Consider the following 17,683-nt stretch of genomic DNA (forward strand, 5'->3'; position numbering starts at 1 on the left):
CTTCCTTTGAGAGTGGGACATTGGAATTTCATGTTAAAGTGTGTCATTGTGTATACAGGTGACAATAAAGGTTATCTATCTTATCTTACTATTATGGCTTGTCATATAGTCAGCAAGATGTTTAGACTTGAGTTGGCATTTTTATCCACCTATCGAGTCCATTCCAAGGACCTGGGTTAGGCAGATGTTCTTGTTTGATGATGTCCATTACTATTATTATCATTCATAGTCCTATTAGCTAAAGTAATATTTATTAAATTATTTTCATGAAATAAATGTTGTGAAATCGATGAATAAGCTGAAACATCATGAAAGGGCAAATGAGCTGAAGAGTTTGACATATAGGTCCGAGGTGTATAAAGCAAAGGAATAGCAAACTCTCTCTGCTAAAACATGCTACATTAGTCCAAAAACAGAAAGTGCTAATTTTTACTTTCAGAATGGATTATGCAAATCAAATGCATTTGCAAATAATTGTTCATCTTGGCTGCTCTGTTCTGATTGCTTTCTGTAAAATTTTTAAATGCTGTCGTATTTTAAATCTGTTTGCCAGTGGATTGCATTAAAAGTTTGAAAGGCAACCTGCTCTTTCAAAGCTAGCAAGGTGGATAAAAAGATTACACCCTGTATTTCTGCTTGATGATTTCTCCTTATTCAGAGAATTATTAAATCCCTCCATGATCCTGGAAATGGACTTTGAGACATAGAGTTTAAAAATTAAGAGGAATACCCACGTGTGATGTCAATTGACCTCAGATATTTCTATTTTTCCAGTACCTTCCCAGCAGAGAAAGATTATATTGTAGATTCTTAAAGGTAAAGGTAAAGTTCCCCTCACACATATGTGCTAGTCATTCCCGACTCTAGGGGGCAGTGCTCATCTCCATTTCAACGCTGAAGAGCCAGCGCTGTCTGAAGACATCTCTGTGGTCATGTGGCTGGCATGACTAAACGCCAAAGGAGCACGGAACGTTGTTACCTTCCCACCAAAGGTGGCCCCTATTTTTTTACTTGCATTTTTTACGTGCTCCCGAACTGCTAGGTTGGCAGAAGCTGGGACAAGTAACGGGAGCTCACCCCATTACGCGGCACTAGGGATTCGAACTGCTGAACTGCCAACCTTTTGATCAACAAGCTCAGTGTCTGAGCCACCACATCCCTATAGTAGATTCTTATGAGTACACTAGTCATCAGATACAGAAGCAAACTAGATATTTAACAGAGAATTCATAGATAGATAGATTTAGCTATCTGGACTGATGCTAAATAAAGTGAATGCAAGCTTTTCCCCAAATATTCTATTCAGGCAGTGGGAAGGTTTTAAGGATTTCTTAAGTGCATTAAATCAAAGTTGACTCTTTATTGAAATTCAAGAAACACATTTGAATTCTCCCCAAAAGAAACACACCGGGGTTTTTCTTGATCTTCCTTTACATTTGAGTTCTGATTTGCTTATCTGTTCTTTTAAAAAAATATGAATTCATGCATAGCAATACTATCTCTGCTTAGTTAGAGTTATTTTGAAAAATCTGGTCCCTGAGATAGAATCATTAATCTGGCATGTTATATTGCTGTATTGACAAATAAAATGAGGTTAATTCTAGAATTAGGCTGAATTCTTCAGGGATGTAACTGGTTCCCTTCTGGTTGTAACTGACTAGGGGTTGGCACTCATCTCCATTTCAAGGGCCATTGAGCCAGGACTGTCCAAAATGTTTCTGTGGTCATGTGACCAGCATGATATCATGGAGCACTGTTTCCTCCCCACCAAAGTGGTATCTATTCATCTACTCACATTTGCATGCTTTCAAACTGCTAGGTAAGCAGAAGCTAGGTGAAGACAGGCGCTTACCCTGTCGTGTGACACTCGGGTCTCAAACCTGGGTTGTTAGCTTTCCAGCTGACAAATCCAGTGTTTTAAGACACCACACCATCCTATGGACAAAAGTGGTTTTTTGTTGGTTTTTTTTGGTGGTAGGATGCAGACATGAGTGTTTCCTTCTGTTTTGATTTTCTGAAGAGAATTTCCACAAAACATATCCTTCTGTGGCCTTGATAGGATGAACCTGGTTTGAGAAAAATTAGCAATAGTTAGGCACAGGGATGACCTGACAATCTAGAAATGGAAGTTTTGGATTAAAAGAATACTTTGTTGGTTTAATCATGCTGAAGGACGCAAAGGACTTTGTCAGTTTCTGAGAATTGTTGGAGAATCATCTATTTTTTTTTTAATAGTGACTGTTGATGCCACATCTTTTCCCAGGGTGGTTGATAACAGATTAAATCCGTTACCAATGTGTTGGCAGTCCGTGTTGGCTGGGGGGCAGAGGTCGCCCTCAAGGCACCTGGTTTGTGGGGTGCCACAAGGGTTGGTCCTCTCGCCTCTCCTGTTCAACATTTATGTGAAGCCACTGGGTGAGATCATCCATGGTTTTGGGGTGCAGTGCCATCTGTACACTGATGACACCCAGCTGTACATCTCCACCCCAGACCACCCCACCGATGCCCTTGAAGTGATGTCCCGGTGCCTGGAGGCCGTGCGGGTCTGGATGGGGAGGAACAGGCTCCAACTCAACCCCTCCAAGACTGAGTGGCTGTGGTTGCTGGCATCCCGATATAGTCAACTGGTGCCATCGCTGACTATTGGGGGCGAGACATTGGCCCCCACAGAGAGGGGACTTGGGTGTCCTCCTGGATGCACGGCTGACTTTAGAAGAGCATATGATGGCTGTGGCCAGGGGGGCTTTCTATCAGGTTCGCCTGATATGCCAGTTGCGCCCCTTTCTGGATCAGCACTCCTTATGCACGGTTACTCATGCCCTTGTCACTTCCCGCCTGGACTACTGCAACACTCTCTACATGGGGCTCCCCTTGAGGAGCACTCGGAGGCTCCAACTGGTGCAGAATGCAGCCGTGTGGGTACTTATGGGGGCGACATGGTGCTCCCACGTGACACCTCTCCTGCGCGAGCTGAATTGGCTTCCAGTGGTCTTCTGGGTACGCTTCAAGGTATTGGTTCTCATCTTCAAAGCGCTCCATAGCTTAAGGCCCGGTTATTTACGAGACCACCTTCTGCCACCGATAACCTCCCACCGGCCAATATGCTCCCACAGAGAGGGCCTCCTCAAGGTGCCATCAGTCAGGCAATGTCGGCTGGTGACCCCCCGGGGAAGAGCCTTTCTGTGGGGGCACCCGCCCTCTGGAATCAGCTACCCCCAGGGATATGACTGATCCTGGACCTCCGGACCTTCTGCCAGGCTCTGAAGACTTTTTTATTTCAGCAAGCCGGGCTGGGTTAACAATCTTTTAATTGCTGAATTTTATGGGTAAGGGGTTTTAAATTGGGGGTAGCCAATATAAATTTAATTTTGTTTTTATAGTATTTTAATGTTTATATTGTATGTTTTTTAATTTTGGCTGTTCACCGCCCCGAGTCCTTCGGGAGAGGGGGCAGTATAAAAATTTAAAAAATAAATAAATAAATAAATAAAATAAATCAGGCAAAATTCTAAAAGAATTACACAGTAAAACATAACACTTACAGGAAATTATATCAAATCAAACAATGTTAAAAGCAGTAAATAGCAAAAAGGCTTCTGAATAGCATCATGTTAAAGCAGTGTGCAGCGGCAGCCAAAAAAGCCAAAGCAATCCTAAATTGCATTAACAGAGGGATACAATCAAGATCAAGTGAGGTACTAATACCACTCTATAAAGCCTTAGTAAGACCACACCTAGAGTACTGCATCCAGTTTTGGTCACCACTCTATTAAAAAAAGATATTGAGACTGTAGAAAAAGTACAGAGAAGAGCAACCAGGATGATTAGGGGACTGGAGACTAAAACATATAAAGAATGGTTACAGGAACTGGCCATGGCTAGTCTAGTGAAGAGAAGGACCAGGGGAGACATGATAGCAGTGTTCCAGTATTTAAGGGGCTGCCACAGAGAGGAGGGGATCAAGCTATTTTCCAAAGCACCTGAGGGCAGGACAAGAAGCAATGGATGGAAACTGATCAAGGAGAAATTCAACCTAGAAATAAGGATAAATTTTCTGACAATGAGAACAATGAGAACAATGAGAACAGAAGTTGCCTTCGGAAATTGTGGGAGCTTCATCACTGGAGGCTTTCAAGAAGAGATTGGACTGCCATTTGTCAGAAATAGTGTAGGGTCTCCTGCTTGGGCAGGAGGTTGGACTAGATGATCTACAAAGTCCCTTCCAGTCTGGTTAATCTGTTAATCTGGTTAGAATGTTTAACATTATTCTTAAATGATTTCTGCATATACCAAAAATAAATAAATAAATAAATTCTGTGAATCTCCAAAGCAGATGGGGAATGAAGACACTTTATAGATGACATGCCTTTAGTCCGGGTTTTGGGAAGCCTCTCCCTAAATCCTAATGGAAACAATAGCTTTATGCATCATCTGGATTTGAAGCTGAAAGACCTTGAGAAATAAGATACCAATAGCAGTATGCTTCATCAACATGGGTTTCACATATTCCAAAAACTGTATCATTTTATGATATGAGAAAAAAGCATTTATACATAATTTAAGATTATCTTCATTAGCAATTCAAACTTCCTTCTGAGAAGTAATATCCAAACCAAGCATACTCCCTATGGCTTCTACAGAATTAACAGTCAGTTAAAAAGAAATAACAATTGAAGTTTTTGTCAGATGGGATTTAAAAATAGAAAAAGAGTTGATGAGGCAAGGAATGATACTGAGAAAGGAAAATAACACTTCTTCCCCCAAAATATTTTGGTAACAGCTGACAGAAGCAGACCAAACTTATTTGAGAAAGGTTTACAGGAAGGCTATTTGCATTAATCCAATAATATATTGAATCATGCACTGCAGAGCAAAAGAAGAAGAGTGCTGACAAAATAAACCATTGGATGAAATTTGCTTATTGTTGTGTTCAGTTAAAATAGTCGCATATTGCAGCTATGCAAAAATAGGTGATTTATGGACTTGAGACGCACAAAGGACTTATTGTATACTTCTTGATAAAGCCTTGATGGGAATTTGTCTTGCTGGATAGATGAAACATGGAACAGCCTGAATGCTCCTTTTGTGAGGAAAACATTTGAAGTTCCCTTTGTCATTGACCATGTAGCAGAGGTGGTATTCAGCAGGTTCTGACCAGTTCTGTAGAACCGGTAGCAGAAATTTTGAGTAATTCAGAGAACTGGTAAATACCATCTCTGACTGGCCCCGCCCCCATCTATTCTCTGCCTCCCGAGTTCCAGCTGATCGGGAGGAAATGGGGATTTTGCAGTAACCTGCCCCTGGAGTGTGGAGGGAATGGAGATTTTACAGTATCCTTCACCTGTAATGGGGTGGGAATGGAGATTTTACAGTATCCTTCCCAGTGGTGGGTTGCTCCCGGTTCTGTCCAGTTCTATAGAACTGGTAGTAAAAGCGGCAGGAGTCAGGGATGGGTTCTACTTATCTTTACTACAGTAAATTCGCAATGGGGCTGCGCATGCGCATGAGCGAAGCATCTGGCCAGGTTGGCGAAGCTTCCCACCGATTTTACTACTGGTTCTATAGAATCAGACAGAACCAGGAGCAACCCACCACTGGTCATAATTGACGATCTGCACATGTGCAGAAGCACGTGCGTGCACTCCCGTTGCAAACTGATAGTAAAGGTAAGTAGAACCCACCCCTGATCCTTCCCCTGCCACACCCACCAAGCCACGCTCACCAAGCCATACCATGCCCACCAAGCCACACCCACAGAACTGGTAGTAAAAAAAAATTGAATCCCACCACTGCGATGTAGCCAGGAAGGAAGTTGTAGTTCAGCAGGGATCACTGGCTAAGTACTAAATCTAAGCCTAGTTAATTTCCAGTTTTAATTCTTTTCCTGGTGTTCATGTCCACTTTCAATCTCCCTTCACCAATCATTCCTGCTTTTTCCAACATATTCCTATTGATGATTTTAGTTATGGTGGTAGAAGAGTCAGTAAGTAAGAAGAAATCAGAAAGAAAGTTTTTTTTTTTTTTGTCTTTCTATGTATCATCTTGACTATGTAAATGGCAGACAAGCCAACAGAATACTTTTGTTCTCTAGCAGAAGGGAAAGGAGAATAGGTGTTTTTTTTTAAAATTTAAAAAAAAAGACATTAAGTATTCAGCTATTTTTTTTTCACTTTCTGTTGTTATTCAGTATTGTGAATTGTTGTTCACATTCCTTTTGAGATAACAGGAGAGGAAATGGAAATTTCTGCGTTGGCAATTTATTCATGTAATGTGTCCAAAAGGTGCTATATGTCAGGGTAGATTCACAGAAAAAGAGTTTTGCAAATTATACCTGAAGACATAGACCAAAGTAGTAAGGATTAATTGCAAGGATGAAGACCGATCACACCCAAAAAAAGAAATATTAAGATCCTTTTTTCATCTCAAGCGCTTGAGGAAGTATTTTCCTCAACCGCTGCAGTGTATACAAAGAACAAGGCAAAACTTTGGCGATACAGTCTCAAACTGTTTGGAGCTTTGCTATTTAATAAATAACACGTTGAAAAACCTATTTGCATCCAGTATTACAAGCTCCACTGTTCAGTTGGAAATTCTGCTTAACAACTAGGTCATAACATTCTGCTCTGTGGTTGGAGAAGTGTGTGGGATGCTCTTCAGCAGAAGTGAAGACTGATAAAACATAAAGGTAGCCATGTCCTGGACCACACTTTCCATTCCAAATGTGAATAGAGAACTTCAAGAATTTGAGAAGTTGGAGCTTCAAAAGAAAAGGGGAATTTTATGACACCATGGTTTAGTTCCCTATGAATTCAACTTGAGAATATTTTTCTATCCAGTATATAGAGGGTTGGCAGTTTTGGGATGGGGAATTTAGATATTTGGAAAATTGGTTGGTAGGCTACTTGATTATTCATGAAATGCCAGTTCTGGAGAGCAAATTATTGAAATGGTTATGGTGGTAGTAGATTAATAGAATTCATTTCCAAATAGTTTTTTTTTTCCTTTTTGTTTTAATATGTGGTATTGTAAGTAAAAATGAGTTGGTAGTGTGCTAACATAAAGTCAGGAGGGACACTAAAAGAGTTTTTTGAACCTGTATTAGAACTTACTACTTGTTTGTATTTGGAAGTTTCAATGAAAAGTCACATTTTAAGGTAAGTAGGGTTGACAGGTCCTCCATCTACCCAAAGTATATATCCTTCGGAATAAATTCATAGAATCTGTTAAAAGATTTATTTTAAACCATGAGGTATTTGTAATAACTCCTAGTTTATAATTCCTTCTTTTTTGCAGGATTTATTTATACATGTGGTGGAACTTTAAAAGGACTCAATGGAACTATAGAAAGTCCAGGCTTTCCGTATGGATATCCAAATGGTGCAAACTGTACGTGGGTCATAATTGCAGAAGAAAGAAATAGAATACAGATAGTATTTCAGTCTTTTGCTCTAGAAGAAGAATATGACTATTTATCATTATATGATGGGCATCCTCAACCAGCAAACTTCAGGACAAGGTAAATACTCCTTTTATCTTATGAATTACATTCTTGGTACAAATTACTGTAAGACCTTGGATTCATCTTTTCTGTCAGCCTTCAGAATTAATGCTATTACATTGCTCCCAATGGTTTCTTTTCCCTCTTATTTTCCTAAATTCAAATTACAGAATGAGATTTGCTCAAATATATTGTGGCCCACTCAGTTGTAGGCTGACAACTCCTTTGACATAAACATGTGCTATATAAATTGACATGATCATATTAAAGTGTATGACCTATATGCAAAGCGTTTGAAGATCAGTCAATGGACACCTCTTTTTCTTAAATGTGATCACAAATGGAAAAGCTCAGGTTCTGATGTTTGGAAATTACTAAGAAAATGATTATGCATTTGCCCCTTATTTCCATATATAAATTCCATATTCATATATGGAATTCTATAATTCCAATTATGTGTGTGTATCTCTCTGTACGTGTGTGTTTCTATCTGGCTATCCTATGATTTAATGGCTATCCAGATAGAAGATACTGAATGTATGTTTAGCTGCAGATGGTATGTGCCAATGCAGTTAGATCTACTATAAGAGTAAATATTGTTATATTTCTCATCATGTATCATCATGTATCATCTATATTAACTATCTTTTATATGCCGCCTGTCTGTCTGTCTGTCTGTCTATCATCTATCTATCTACACACACCACTTTTTGTTTATTCAACGATATTGCAGAAAAAACAGAATCACTTCAATTCTTTTTTGTCTTTTTCTACATAGACACTCAAATCAGACTGCTTAGTAGTTTGTGTTGCTCAACAGCACACCTTTCTGTGCAAAGTGTATTTTTCTTAGAATAGTGCCACATTTTCCCCCTCCATATTTGCAAAAGTTTTCTTCCTTGGTGAAAGAGGCTTGTATATACGTATCTACCTGGTCCTTGGGTTGCTTGAGAATTTCCTTTACGTATTTCTTGGCAGTTTTTGTAAGCACACTTGATGGTTAGAAACACTACTGCTAGTGCTGCTGTTTTCCGTTACCATGGATATTGTATAAATGATATGACTTATGTACTTGTATTAAATGCCATAATGCATCTGATGCAAATTACATAATTGTGCCATTCGCGCAACTGTATCACGATGAACAGGTCCTCCTTTTGACATCTTTGTGGCCTGTAATGTTTATTACTTAAGCTGTAGATTCCCTACATTTCATGAAAGAAGCCCTGTGGAAGTCGTTCTATTCTGCTAGCTTCCTTTAGGTTTTATTAAACTAAAAGAAATTATGGCTACGGCAGAGTGATGGAGGGGTTACTGTACCATAAGGAAACAATTTGTTGGATGGTGATTAAGTATCCAACAAGAATGGCTATCACATAATCTCAAAATTCCAAATGTAATCATTGGTTGAAAGACACCAGAGATATTAGAATGGCCTGCTTAAATTATGAAAACTATTCTCACGACTGGGGTGATACAGCCCATATTAAAAATTTTAGCTGGGAGCTAAAGAATCAAATACCTTTCTGAATAGTTGAAAAGGAACAAGAATTTACCTGTAGCCTACATAAGGTTCACATAAATTAGTAGATAATAATGGGGGGGAGGAAGAAATACTCCATTGGTATAATTAATGTAATCAGAAGAAAAAATATTAGATAGGGATATTCAAAACTTCTTTTATTGTTCATTGCAACAAAAAATCTCATTTACTGAAAAAATGTATGCCATGGAGTTTCCCTTCCTTTGTTTAGTAGTGATTTGCTTTGGTAATGCCAGATGACCCTCTCAATGAACTGTCCATTGCTGATGGCTACACATCCACAGAGTTATCTTGGTAGAGACAAACACATATACACACTACTGTATAGATACATAGGACAAGACAATTAAATAACAAAAACAGCAGGTATGATGTGATTATATTAAAGTTAAAACAACTCTAACAAATGTCTCAGACTAAGGTGTTGTTTGAAACTCAGTTTTCTTTTCCTCCTGTCCTCTCCATCCCATTGATTGGCATTGGTTAGTTTGTAATAGTCACTTGTAAAAGTGAAAGATGATGAAACTCAAATACTTTGGCCACCTAATGAGAAGGAAGGACTCAATGGAGAAGAGCCAAATGCTGGGAACGATTGAGGGCAAAAGAAGAACGGGACGACAGAGAACGAGGTGGCTGGATGGAGTCACTGAAGCAGTAGGCGTGAGCTTAAATGGGTTCCAGAGGATGGTAGAGGACAGAAAAACCTGGAGAAACGTTGTCCATGGTGTCATGATGGGTTGGAAATGAAAATAATAATAATAATAATAATAATTTTATTTCTATACCGCCTTCTCCCGAAGGACTCAGGGCGGTGTACAGCCTGTTTAAAAAACACAAACAAAACAACAATATAAAATTTAAAATAATTAAATAAAGTGGCTCAGATTTAAAACCCCAATAAATTTAAATATCCCAATTTAAAAGCTATTGTGTTGTTAGTCCGGCCTGGCGGAATAATAGGGTCTTCAGTGCGCAGCGAAACGCCCGGAGATCGGAGATCTTACGAATTTCCGGGGGCAGTTCGTTCCACAGGGATGGGGCTCCCACAGAGAAGGCCCTCCCCCTGGGCGCCGCCAGTCGACATAACTTGGTTGACGGCACCCTGAGGAGACCCTCTCTGTGGGAACGGACTGGTCGGTGGGAGGCTATTGGTGGCAGGAGACGGTCTCGTCTTTCAGATTCAGATCCTTGCCTGAATCTACCCCCTCTCTTTAAAACTCTGATCTTTATCTATGAGCCCTCTAATCTTCTTGTTCTTTAAGTTATCATCTCTGTATCATGGGGTCCACAGTTTTGCATTTTGCTTACCACTTTGTCCAGTCTGCAGCATTGGCAGGGGCACATGCCCATGGCTTGCATGTCTTCATCCATCACTTTTTTGATTGTCCTCGGGGCTGCTGGCCATCTGGGCTGAGTGCAAGTGCCCACCTCCCAATGGATTCCACATCAGCTCTGACCACATGTTCATACTATGGCAGCTCACTTCTCTAATTTTGTCTGGATTTGGGGTGACTTGGAAAGCCTTCTGGTTGTCCTTCTAATATAGATATATTATTCTATATGGCCACAAAATTTGGTGTTTTAAACTGGAGAATGCAGCAGATAAGTCCCAATATCTACTGCCTCACTTGTTTTTGTAATATTTTGTAATACATGTCTGCCAATGATGGCATTCCTTTTCAGACAAATCAATAATTGAATAGATTATTCAATGCAAATAATTCAATGGATGGAAACTAATCAAGGAGAGAAGCAACTTGGAATTGAGGAGAAACTTTTTAACCAGTGGAACAGCTTACCTTCAAAAGATATGGTTGCTTCATCACTGGAGGTTTTTAAGAAGAGACTAGATAGCCACTTGTCTGAAATGGTATAGGGTCTCCTGCTTGAGCAGAGGGTTGGACTAAAAGACCTCCAATGTCCCTTCCAGCTCTGTTATATTCTAATAAAGTAATTCATGTCCAACTTGGTTTGGGCATGGGTTGATTCCCTCTATCTGAGAAACCCTTCATCAAGACTACTATTTTGATATGGTCACCTCACTATGTCTTCAAGTCTTCAACCTTGGCCTGTTCTTGCATACACTCCTTTCTTTGGTTCCTTAGTCACTGATCCGTTATTCCATTATCAGCTTTTATGTCCGCTTAACAACTGAAACAAGCTGCCAATAGATTTAATAATTCTATGTCTGTCTGTCTGCCTGCCTGCCTGCCTGCCTGTCTATCTATCATCTCTCTCTTTCTCTCTTTCTCTGTCTCACATCTATCTATCTATCTATCTATCTATCTATCTATCTATCTATCTATCTATCTATCTATCTAGTAGTGGGTTCCACTTACCTTTGCTACTGGTTCGGAACTGTGAGCGTGAGCACACAGTGCTTCTGCGCATGTGTAGAACCTTCTGCTCATGTGCAGACCATCCATGATGACGTCCGAGCGGGAGGGCGGAGCCTCCTGTCACTGCCACTACCGGTTCGCCCAAACCAGGGTGAATTGATAGAAATCAATCTATCTATCTATCTATCTATCTATCTATCTATCTATCTATCATCTACCTGCTTGGTTGCCTACCTGCCTGCCTGCCTGCCTACAATCTATAGTAGCCACGCAAATGTTTTCATATATTTATATCACCTGAATTCAACTCAAATTCAAACCTCAAACAGTCTGTAAGGGAATCCACCCAAAATGCAAATGGAGATGTTTAAGTCTTCGAAATGATTTTAAATTTGTATTTTTAAAACTTTTTTTTATAAATGTTAAGAAAACAGTTATCTGACTCCTTAGAGTCAGAAAAGTAGTTGTCTACACATTTTCTGGCAGACATTGATTTTTCTGATGTTCCTTTATAAACAGAGGCTTCCTGAGTTTTTCAGGTCCTCAGGGGGTCTTTCCAAAAAAGCACATAATCATTGCACATAAGGGTCCAAGTAATTTACTTCTCTCTTCACTGCTCCTTCTCTGTCTAAATTGACCAGCTGAGCAAACAGTCTGAAATGATTAGGAGCAAATTAAGTGCTCAGCATTTTTGACACACCTTTGAACTACTAAACACAGATGCATTGATTTTCTTCATATAGTAATACAACTTGGACCACTGCTTTCATGCAGAGAACTCTGAAGAAGTGTAATATTAGCCATGGGAAATTCGGTATGGCAAGAAAGAAAAGAAATAATGACAAGTATCTCTATGCATAAAAAGAAACAATAACACAATTTTATATTCATTAACCCTTTTTAACCATTTCCATTCCAATTAATTATTGGAAAAAACTTAAAAAAAAAATAATGTGATTGCTGTCAATTACATGTTGTCTGCGACCTGCCAGGAACTGTGTCACACAAGTGAGTGATGTTCCATCCTTGCACGTGTGGGATTCAGGCAGTGCACTAAACTACACCTTCTCCAATCCACGGACAGACTGTCCTCCACAGAACCAGTCTCTGGCACACAAAAGATAGGGGGGTGTTGAACTACAGGCTGGCCAAAGAATGTATGTACCATGTACCACTTCTTGAAGATCATAGCATTTATTGACTATTGTACAAAAGGTACTTGGGACTTCCTTCCTTCCTTCCTTCCTTCCTTCCTTCCTTCCTTCCTTCCTTCCTTCCTTCCTTCCTTCCTTCCTTCTTTCCTTCCTCCCCCTCCCTCCCTCCTTCCTTCCTTCCTTCCTTCCTTCCTTCCCTCTTTCCCTTCCTCCCTCTCTCATATTTCATCACTGGTTCTTACAACAATTTTACTACACAAACTAATTTTCAAAGAGAGAGAGAGAGAGAAAGAGAGAGACTGAAATGACATAAAGAGGCCTTTATATCACTCCATTCTCTCTCTCTCTCTCTCTCTTCAACAAATATGTTGTCCTCATATTTGCTTAGTGAGTTTTGTTTACAAAAAGTAGAACTGAAGAAAAGTTGTCTGGAATCAAAATAAGGCAGTGAAATGCTAACAGTTTGAGATATGCAGGCAATACTATGTTTGCTGAAAGGCGAAAACTCCTCACTTAGAGGAGCTCATGATTAACATAAACAACTGCATAGTGAAAATAGGCTTAAATATTAAGATACAGATAATGCCAATCAGCAGGTTTACTGAATTGACATCAGTAAAGCGAAGGTGTTAAATAAGTTTGTTTTGTTCATCTCAAAAATAAATAAAGATTAACAGTGTTTTGCAGAAGTTAAGAGGAAATCAATTATAAGAAAAAAGATGACAACAAATTCAGAGAAGGTCATGAAGGTTAATTATATTTTTGCGATAACAAAGATCAGAACTTTGTTCTGATCTCTATATTTAGAGATCTATCACTCTATATTTAAAGCTACTAAAAAGATTATAATCCAATCCTGGAAAAAATGAAAACTGGTCTCTTGAGTTGATGCTCAGCGAATACCAACCCATATACTATAGACTTGTACTTCATCATGTAGATGATGATGGTGAACAGGAACAAAAGCAACAAAGGTATGCTTGGAAGGTTGGAGATAAGTAAAAGACAACAGATCAAGTAGATAGATGGGATCCAAGAACTTATAAGGGCTCTCATTAAAAGAATTATTGGTTGTTTTTGGCTAAAGGTTGAGATAATGGGTCAAGCCCAGCTCAACAAACTAGATAACACTATCACTGCACTGATTATATTACCTAGTTTGGTAATGAAATGTCTGCAAGAAAACCACCAAGCCCTGAGAGTATCAAAGTTCAACCTTGAGCTACGAATATTCCCTTATCAGAATCTGAACCTTTTTTTACTTCTTCTTTTTTTCTGATTTAAACCTTTCTCCATTTTGGTCTCTCTCTCTCTCTCTCTCTCTCTCTCTCTCTCTCTCTCTCTCTCTCTCTCTCTCTCTCTCTCTCTCTCTGTGTGTGTGTGTGTGTGTGTGTGTGTGTGTGTGTCTGTAAAGCACAAAGTGGTTTAACGTTTTTGTAAGCTTTTCTGGAGACCTATTTAGTTGAACAGCGTGACATAAACATTATCAATCAATCTGTGAAGACCTTAGAGGTGATTCATTTTAAACCCTTGCTGATGCTTTAGTTCTCTCGCCACTTCTCACATGTTCACTTCTGTGAACATATAGCCACAGTTTAAGAACCTCTATTGGACGGGAAAACACCACCATGGAAAACAGTCTTAACAGTCTTTTCTAGAACGTTACAACTGACATCCCTCTTCTTAATGTTATCTTAAACTATATTGTAATATGAGTTTTATAATTCAAGTACATATGAATGAGAATGTTGTAGGGATATTTTTTTTTTGTTGCAAAAACAGTACATGTTACAAATGTTTTCAAAAATGGGCAAAAACTCATACTCATTTTCAATACACAAATGAGTTAGAAAACTGAAATTCAATTGGTCCTGTGGTCTATTGTGACATATTTGAAGATAGACTGGACTAGACTAGACTAGACTAGACTACACACAAGGAATTTGTCTTTGGTGCATATGCTCTCAGTGTACATAAAAAGAAAAAAATACATTTGTCAAGATGGTTCAACATAGGCATTACCAATATCTGGTATATAAGATAAGAAAATTCACTGATTTTTTTAAATTAAAATCAATTTCCATGTGGCATAACACAATGAACATTCAAATTAATCATTCTTTTTAAAATATATTTACACTCCCCCTCTAACTTACTCTACAAAGCCTCTTAAAGGCACAACACGGTGTACAATTAAAAACATAATGCAACATACTGTGTTAATGAGAGTCTCTACCTTGATGCTGTTCTGATAATTTCTTGTCTTTTGCAATTATGGAAATCAAGCTTTGATTTTTCTCCTGTTAGGTTCTTTCAACAACTGTGCTTCCTCGTTCCTTGCAATTCAACTGTTTTTGATTTCAATTACTATACTTGGATCCTTGCATTAGATGTAGATTTTATAGTTAAAGATAAATTTAAACGTTTCCTACCACCATCCACTAATTCAAGGTGACATCTGCAAAAACGATCAGACTTTCTGAAAGTTTCCATGCTATAAGTGTATTGATTACATTCCAAATAGGCCATTTTATTAGGCAAAGCAAATTTATGTCCGAGCTGAAAGGGCAGATTCTTGGAACCCAGAATGTAACAGACCTTTTCCTGATATTTTTTTTTTCTCAGCAGTATTTAGCAAAAATGCCAGAGCCTAAGTATAACACAATAATATTTATTTATTTATCAAAATGACATGGCTGTCCATCTCACAAATGTGGCTCTGAGAGGTGTGCAACAATCAACACATCAAAAATGGTATTATTTAAAAATTTAAAAAAAAACATAAAACACACAAAAATTATATTGGCAAGAGAGCCAACTCATGATAGCATGGATTCTTTGAGACCCCTTGAGTTGACTTCTGACACCTCCAGGCAGGGGTGGGTTCTACTTACCTTTACTACTGGTTCACAACAGGGCCACGCATGCGCAGAAGTGTCCTGATGATGTCAGGGTGAGTGGGCGGAGCCTCCCACCGGTTTTACTACTGGTTCTATAGAACCGGTGCAAACCAGGGGCAACCCACCACTGCCTCCCGGCCTGTGACGGTGAATATACAGTGAATATATAGTGAAAAGTGCACGACTGTGCTCATTTGTTAAAGCCATGTATTTTAGGACTGCTAATCATCTTGTTTTAATGACCCCATAATCCCTTGTGGGGTAGAGTATGGACAACTGAATGGAGCTGAATGTTTATTGGCCGGATGCCCTTCCTGTCGCCAAAGCAGAATTTTGTTCAGCAGACATATTCTCATTGTGCCAAGAGAGAGTAATATTTGCCTCTACCTAGGATCAAACTCACAGCCTCCTGATTGTAAGGAGAGAGTTCCACCTCTAGGTCACCACACCATTCCATTTTAGGACTGCCAATGACTTTCGCAAATACAATTACAATAGTATTCCACTCGTAGATTAGTGAATTGAAGTTTTTATCAGGATCTGCTTGCCTTTGCATTGTGCTTGCCTATTTCTTATAGCAAAACCTGAATACATGAAGCAACAAGGAATTTTGTTTATCACTTTGCTAGGCACAGAAGAGACTGTGAGGAGTGACTGGCTGAAGATCACTTAGCTGGTTTCTAAGGGAGGACTAGAACCTGTCTTCTGAGTTGTACTCTAGCACCTTAACTACTACACCATGCTACTACTACTACACTCTTACTTCATTAGAGCTTCATTAGAGCTTGAAAGTCCTGTACCCTTCCTTTGGTTCTCTTGTACAGTTAATAGTTTTTCACTGGAACATTTGTTTAAGGAGGAAAATATTTTATGACATGTAATTAGAGAAGAGTAAAATAATTGGCAACATAGATCTATATATATATTGACCTAGAGATGAGTTTTAGAGAGCTTGAATTTGGTCAGCAGTAAATCATCTTGAATCTATAATCCTATACCTACTATTTAACTTGGGCACAAAATATTGAACTCAGTTGGAATTATTTCCAGGTATGCATAGATGGTAGAGGATTTAATTGTTAATATATTAAATTTTTAGCATCACAATTTTGCTACAAAAGAATGAAAGATGAAACCAGAAGGTAATTTTACTCCGTTTCTATTTTCTTTAATAAATTTGCACTAATTTTTGCATTAGTGTTTTTTCAATGCCTGGACAAAAATCCATACATATTTAGGTGTGTATTTCTTTAATATACACAAATTTGTGCATGAATTCTACCATGTACTGAGATTGGAAAAAAAATATAAACAAGCTCACTTTCAAATTAGCATTTTCTATCCATATTTTGAGGATTCTTAGTTTCATCAAGGTTCATAAACCTTGCTAGAAGCAGGGAAACTCTGAGTTCTATTTCCACCTTAGGCATGAAAGCCAGCTGGGTGACTTTGGCCCACCCACTGTCTTTCAGCCCAACCAGTGGTGGGTTGCTACCAGTTTGGTCCGGATCTGGTGAACCCGTAGTAGCGGCAATGGGAGGCTCCGCCACCCGCCCAGACATCTCTGCGCATGCAGAAGCATCATGCACACGCGCTCATCCACAAACAAACTGGTAGTGAACGAAATTGAAATCCACTACTGAGCCCAACCCATGTCACAGGATTGATGTTGTATGGAAAACAGAAGGAGGAAGGAGTATTTTGTGTGTTTGGCACCTTGAGTATAAAAGTAATAAAGGTAGGATAATAATTAATCAATCAAATAAATAAGTTTCCATTCCTATGCTGCCAATGTATATTCCGATATAGATGCTTGTCTTGGTTCTTCTTTATTATTTTTCTCCTAAATGCTCTGCTATAATGTATTTTTACAATGCTTTATGAAACTGGAAAAATGAAACAGGATCTAAATGAAGACACTCAACGTCTTTTCCACAATCATAAAAATTCACCATATCTTACTTAGACAATGAACCTATCCAGAAAACAAGTTTCCCAATCTTGGAAGTAAACTTTTGTTTTATTGGCACGGACCTTCAGGAACAGTTCAACTGAAAATTGGCCTTTCTTTGAGGAATAAGATCTATGTGGCTAAAAAAATTCACCACTCCACTCACAGCCTCAAATCGATAGAAAACTATTTGAAATCTGGTCACTGAAAATGAACATCATTATGTTCATTGGGAATATAATGATGTTCATTGGAAAAGACAGAAGCCTTAGAAATTTATAACTGCAGTCTAAGAAAA

At 38.8% G+C, this 17,683-nt stretch overlaps 1 protein-coding gene across 1 annotated transcript in view; it reads left to right on the forward strand.

Annotated features, from left to right (window-relative positions):
* The window catches only part of CSMD3 (CUB and Sushi multiple domains 3), a 700,075-nt gene that overhangs the window by 128,425 nt on the left and 553,967 nt on the right, over positions 1-17,683 (forward strand). Inside the window, exon 2 of the mRNA XM_070942050.1 lies at positions 7,294-7,516. Coding sequence (XP_070798151.1) covers positions 7,294-7,516 — 223 coding nt within the window. The remainder of the gene's footprint in view (positions 1-7,293; positions 7,517-17,683) is intronic.

This window comes from Pituophis catenifer, unplaced genomic scaffold, assembly GCF_029215685.1.
Source record: "Pituophis catenifer annectens isolate HBS135680 unplaced genomic scaffold, rPitCat1.0.hap2 SCAF_3, whole genome shotgun sequence".
NCBI lineage: Eukaryota > Metazoa > Chordata > Lepidosauria > Squamata > Colubridae > Pituophis > Pituophis catenifer.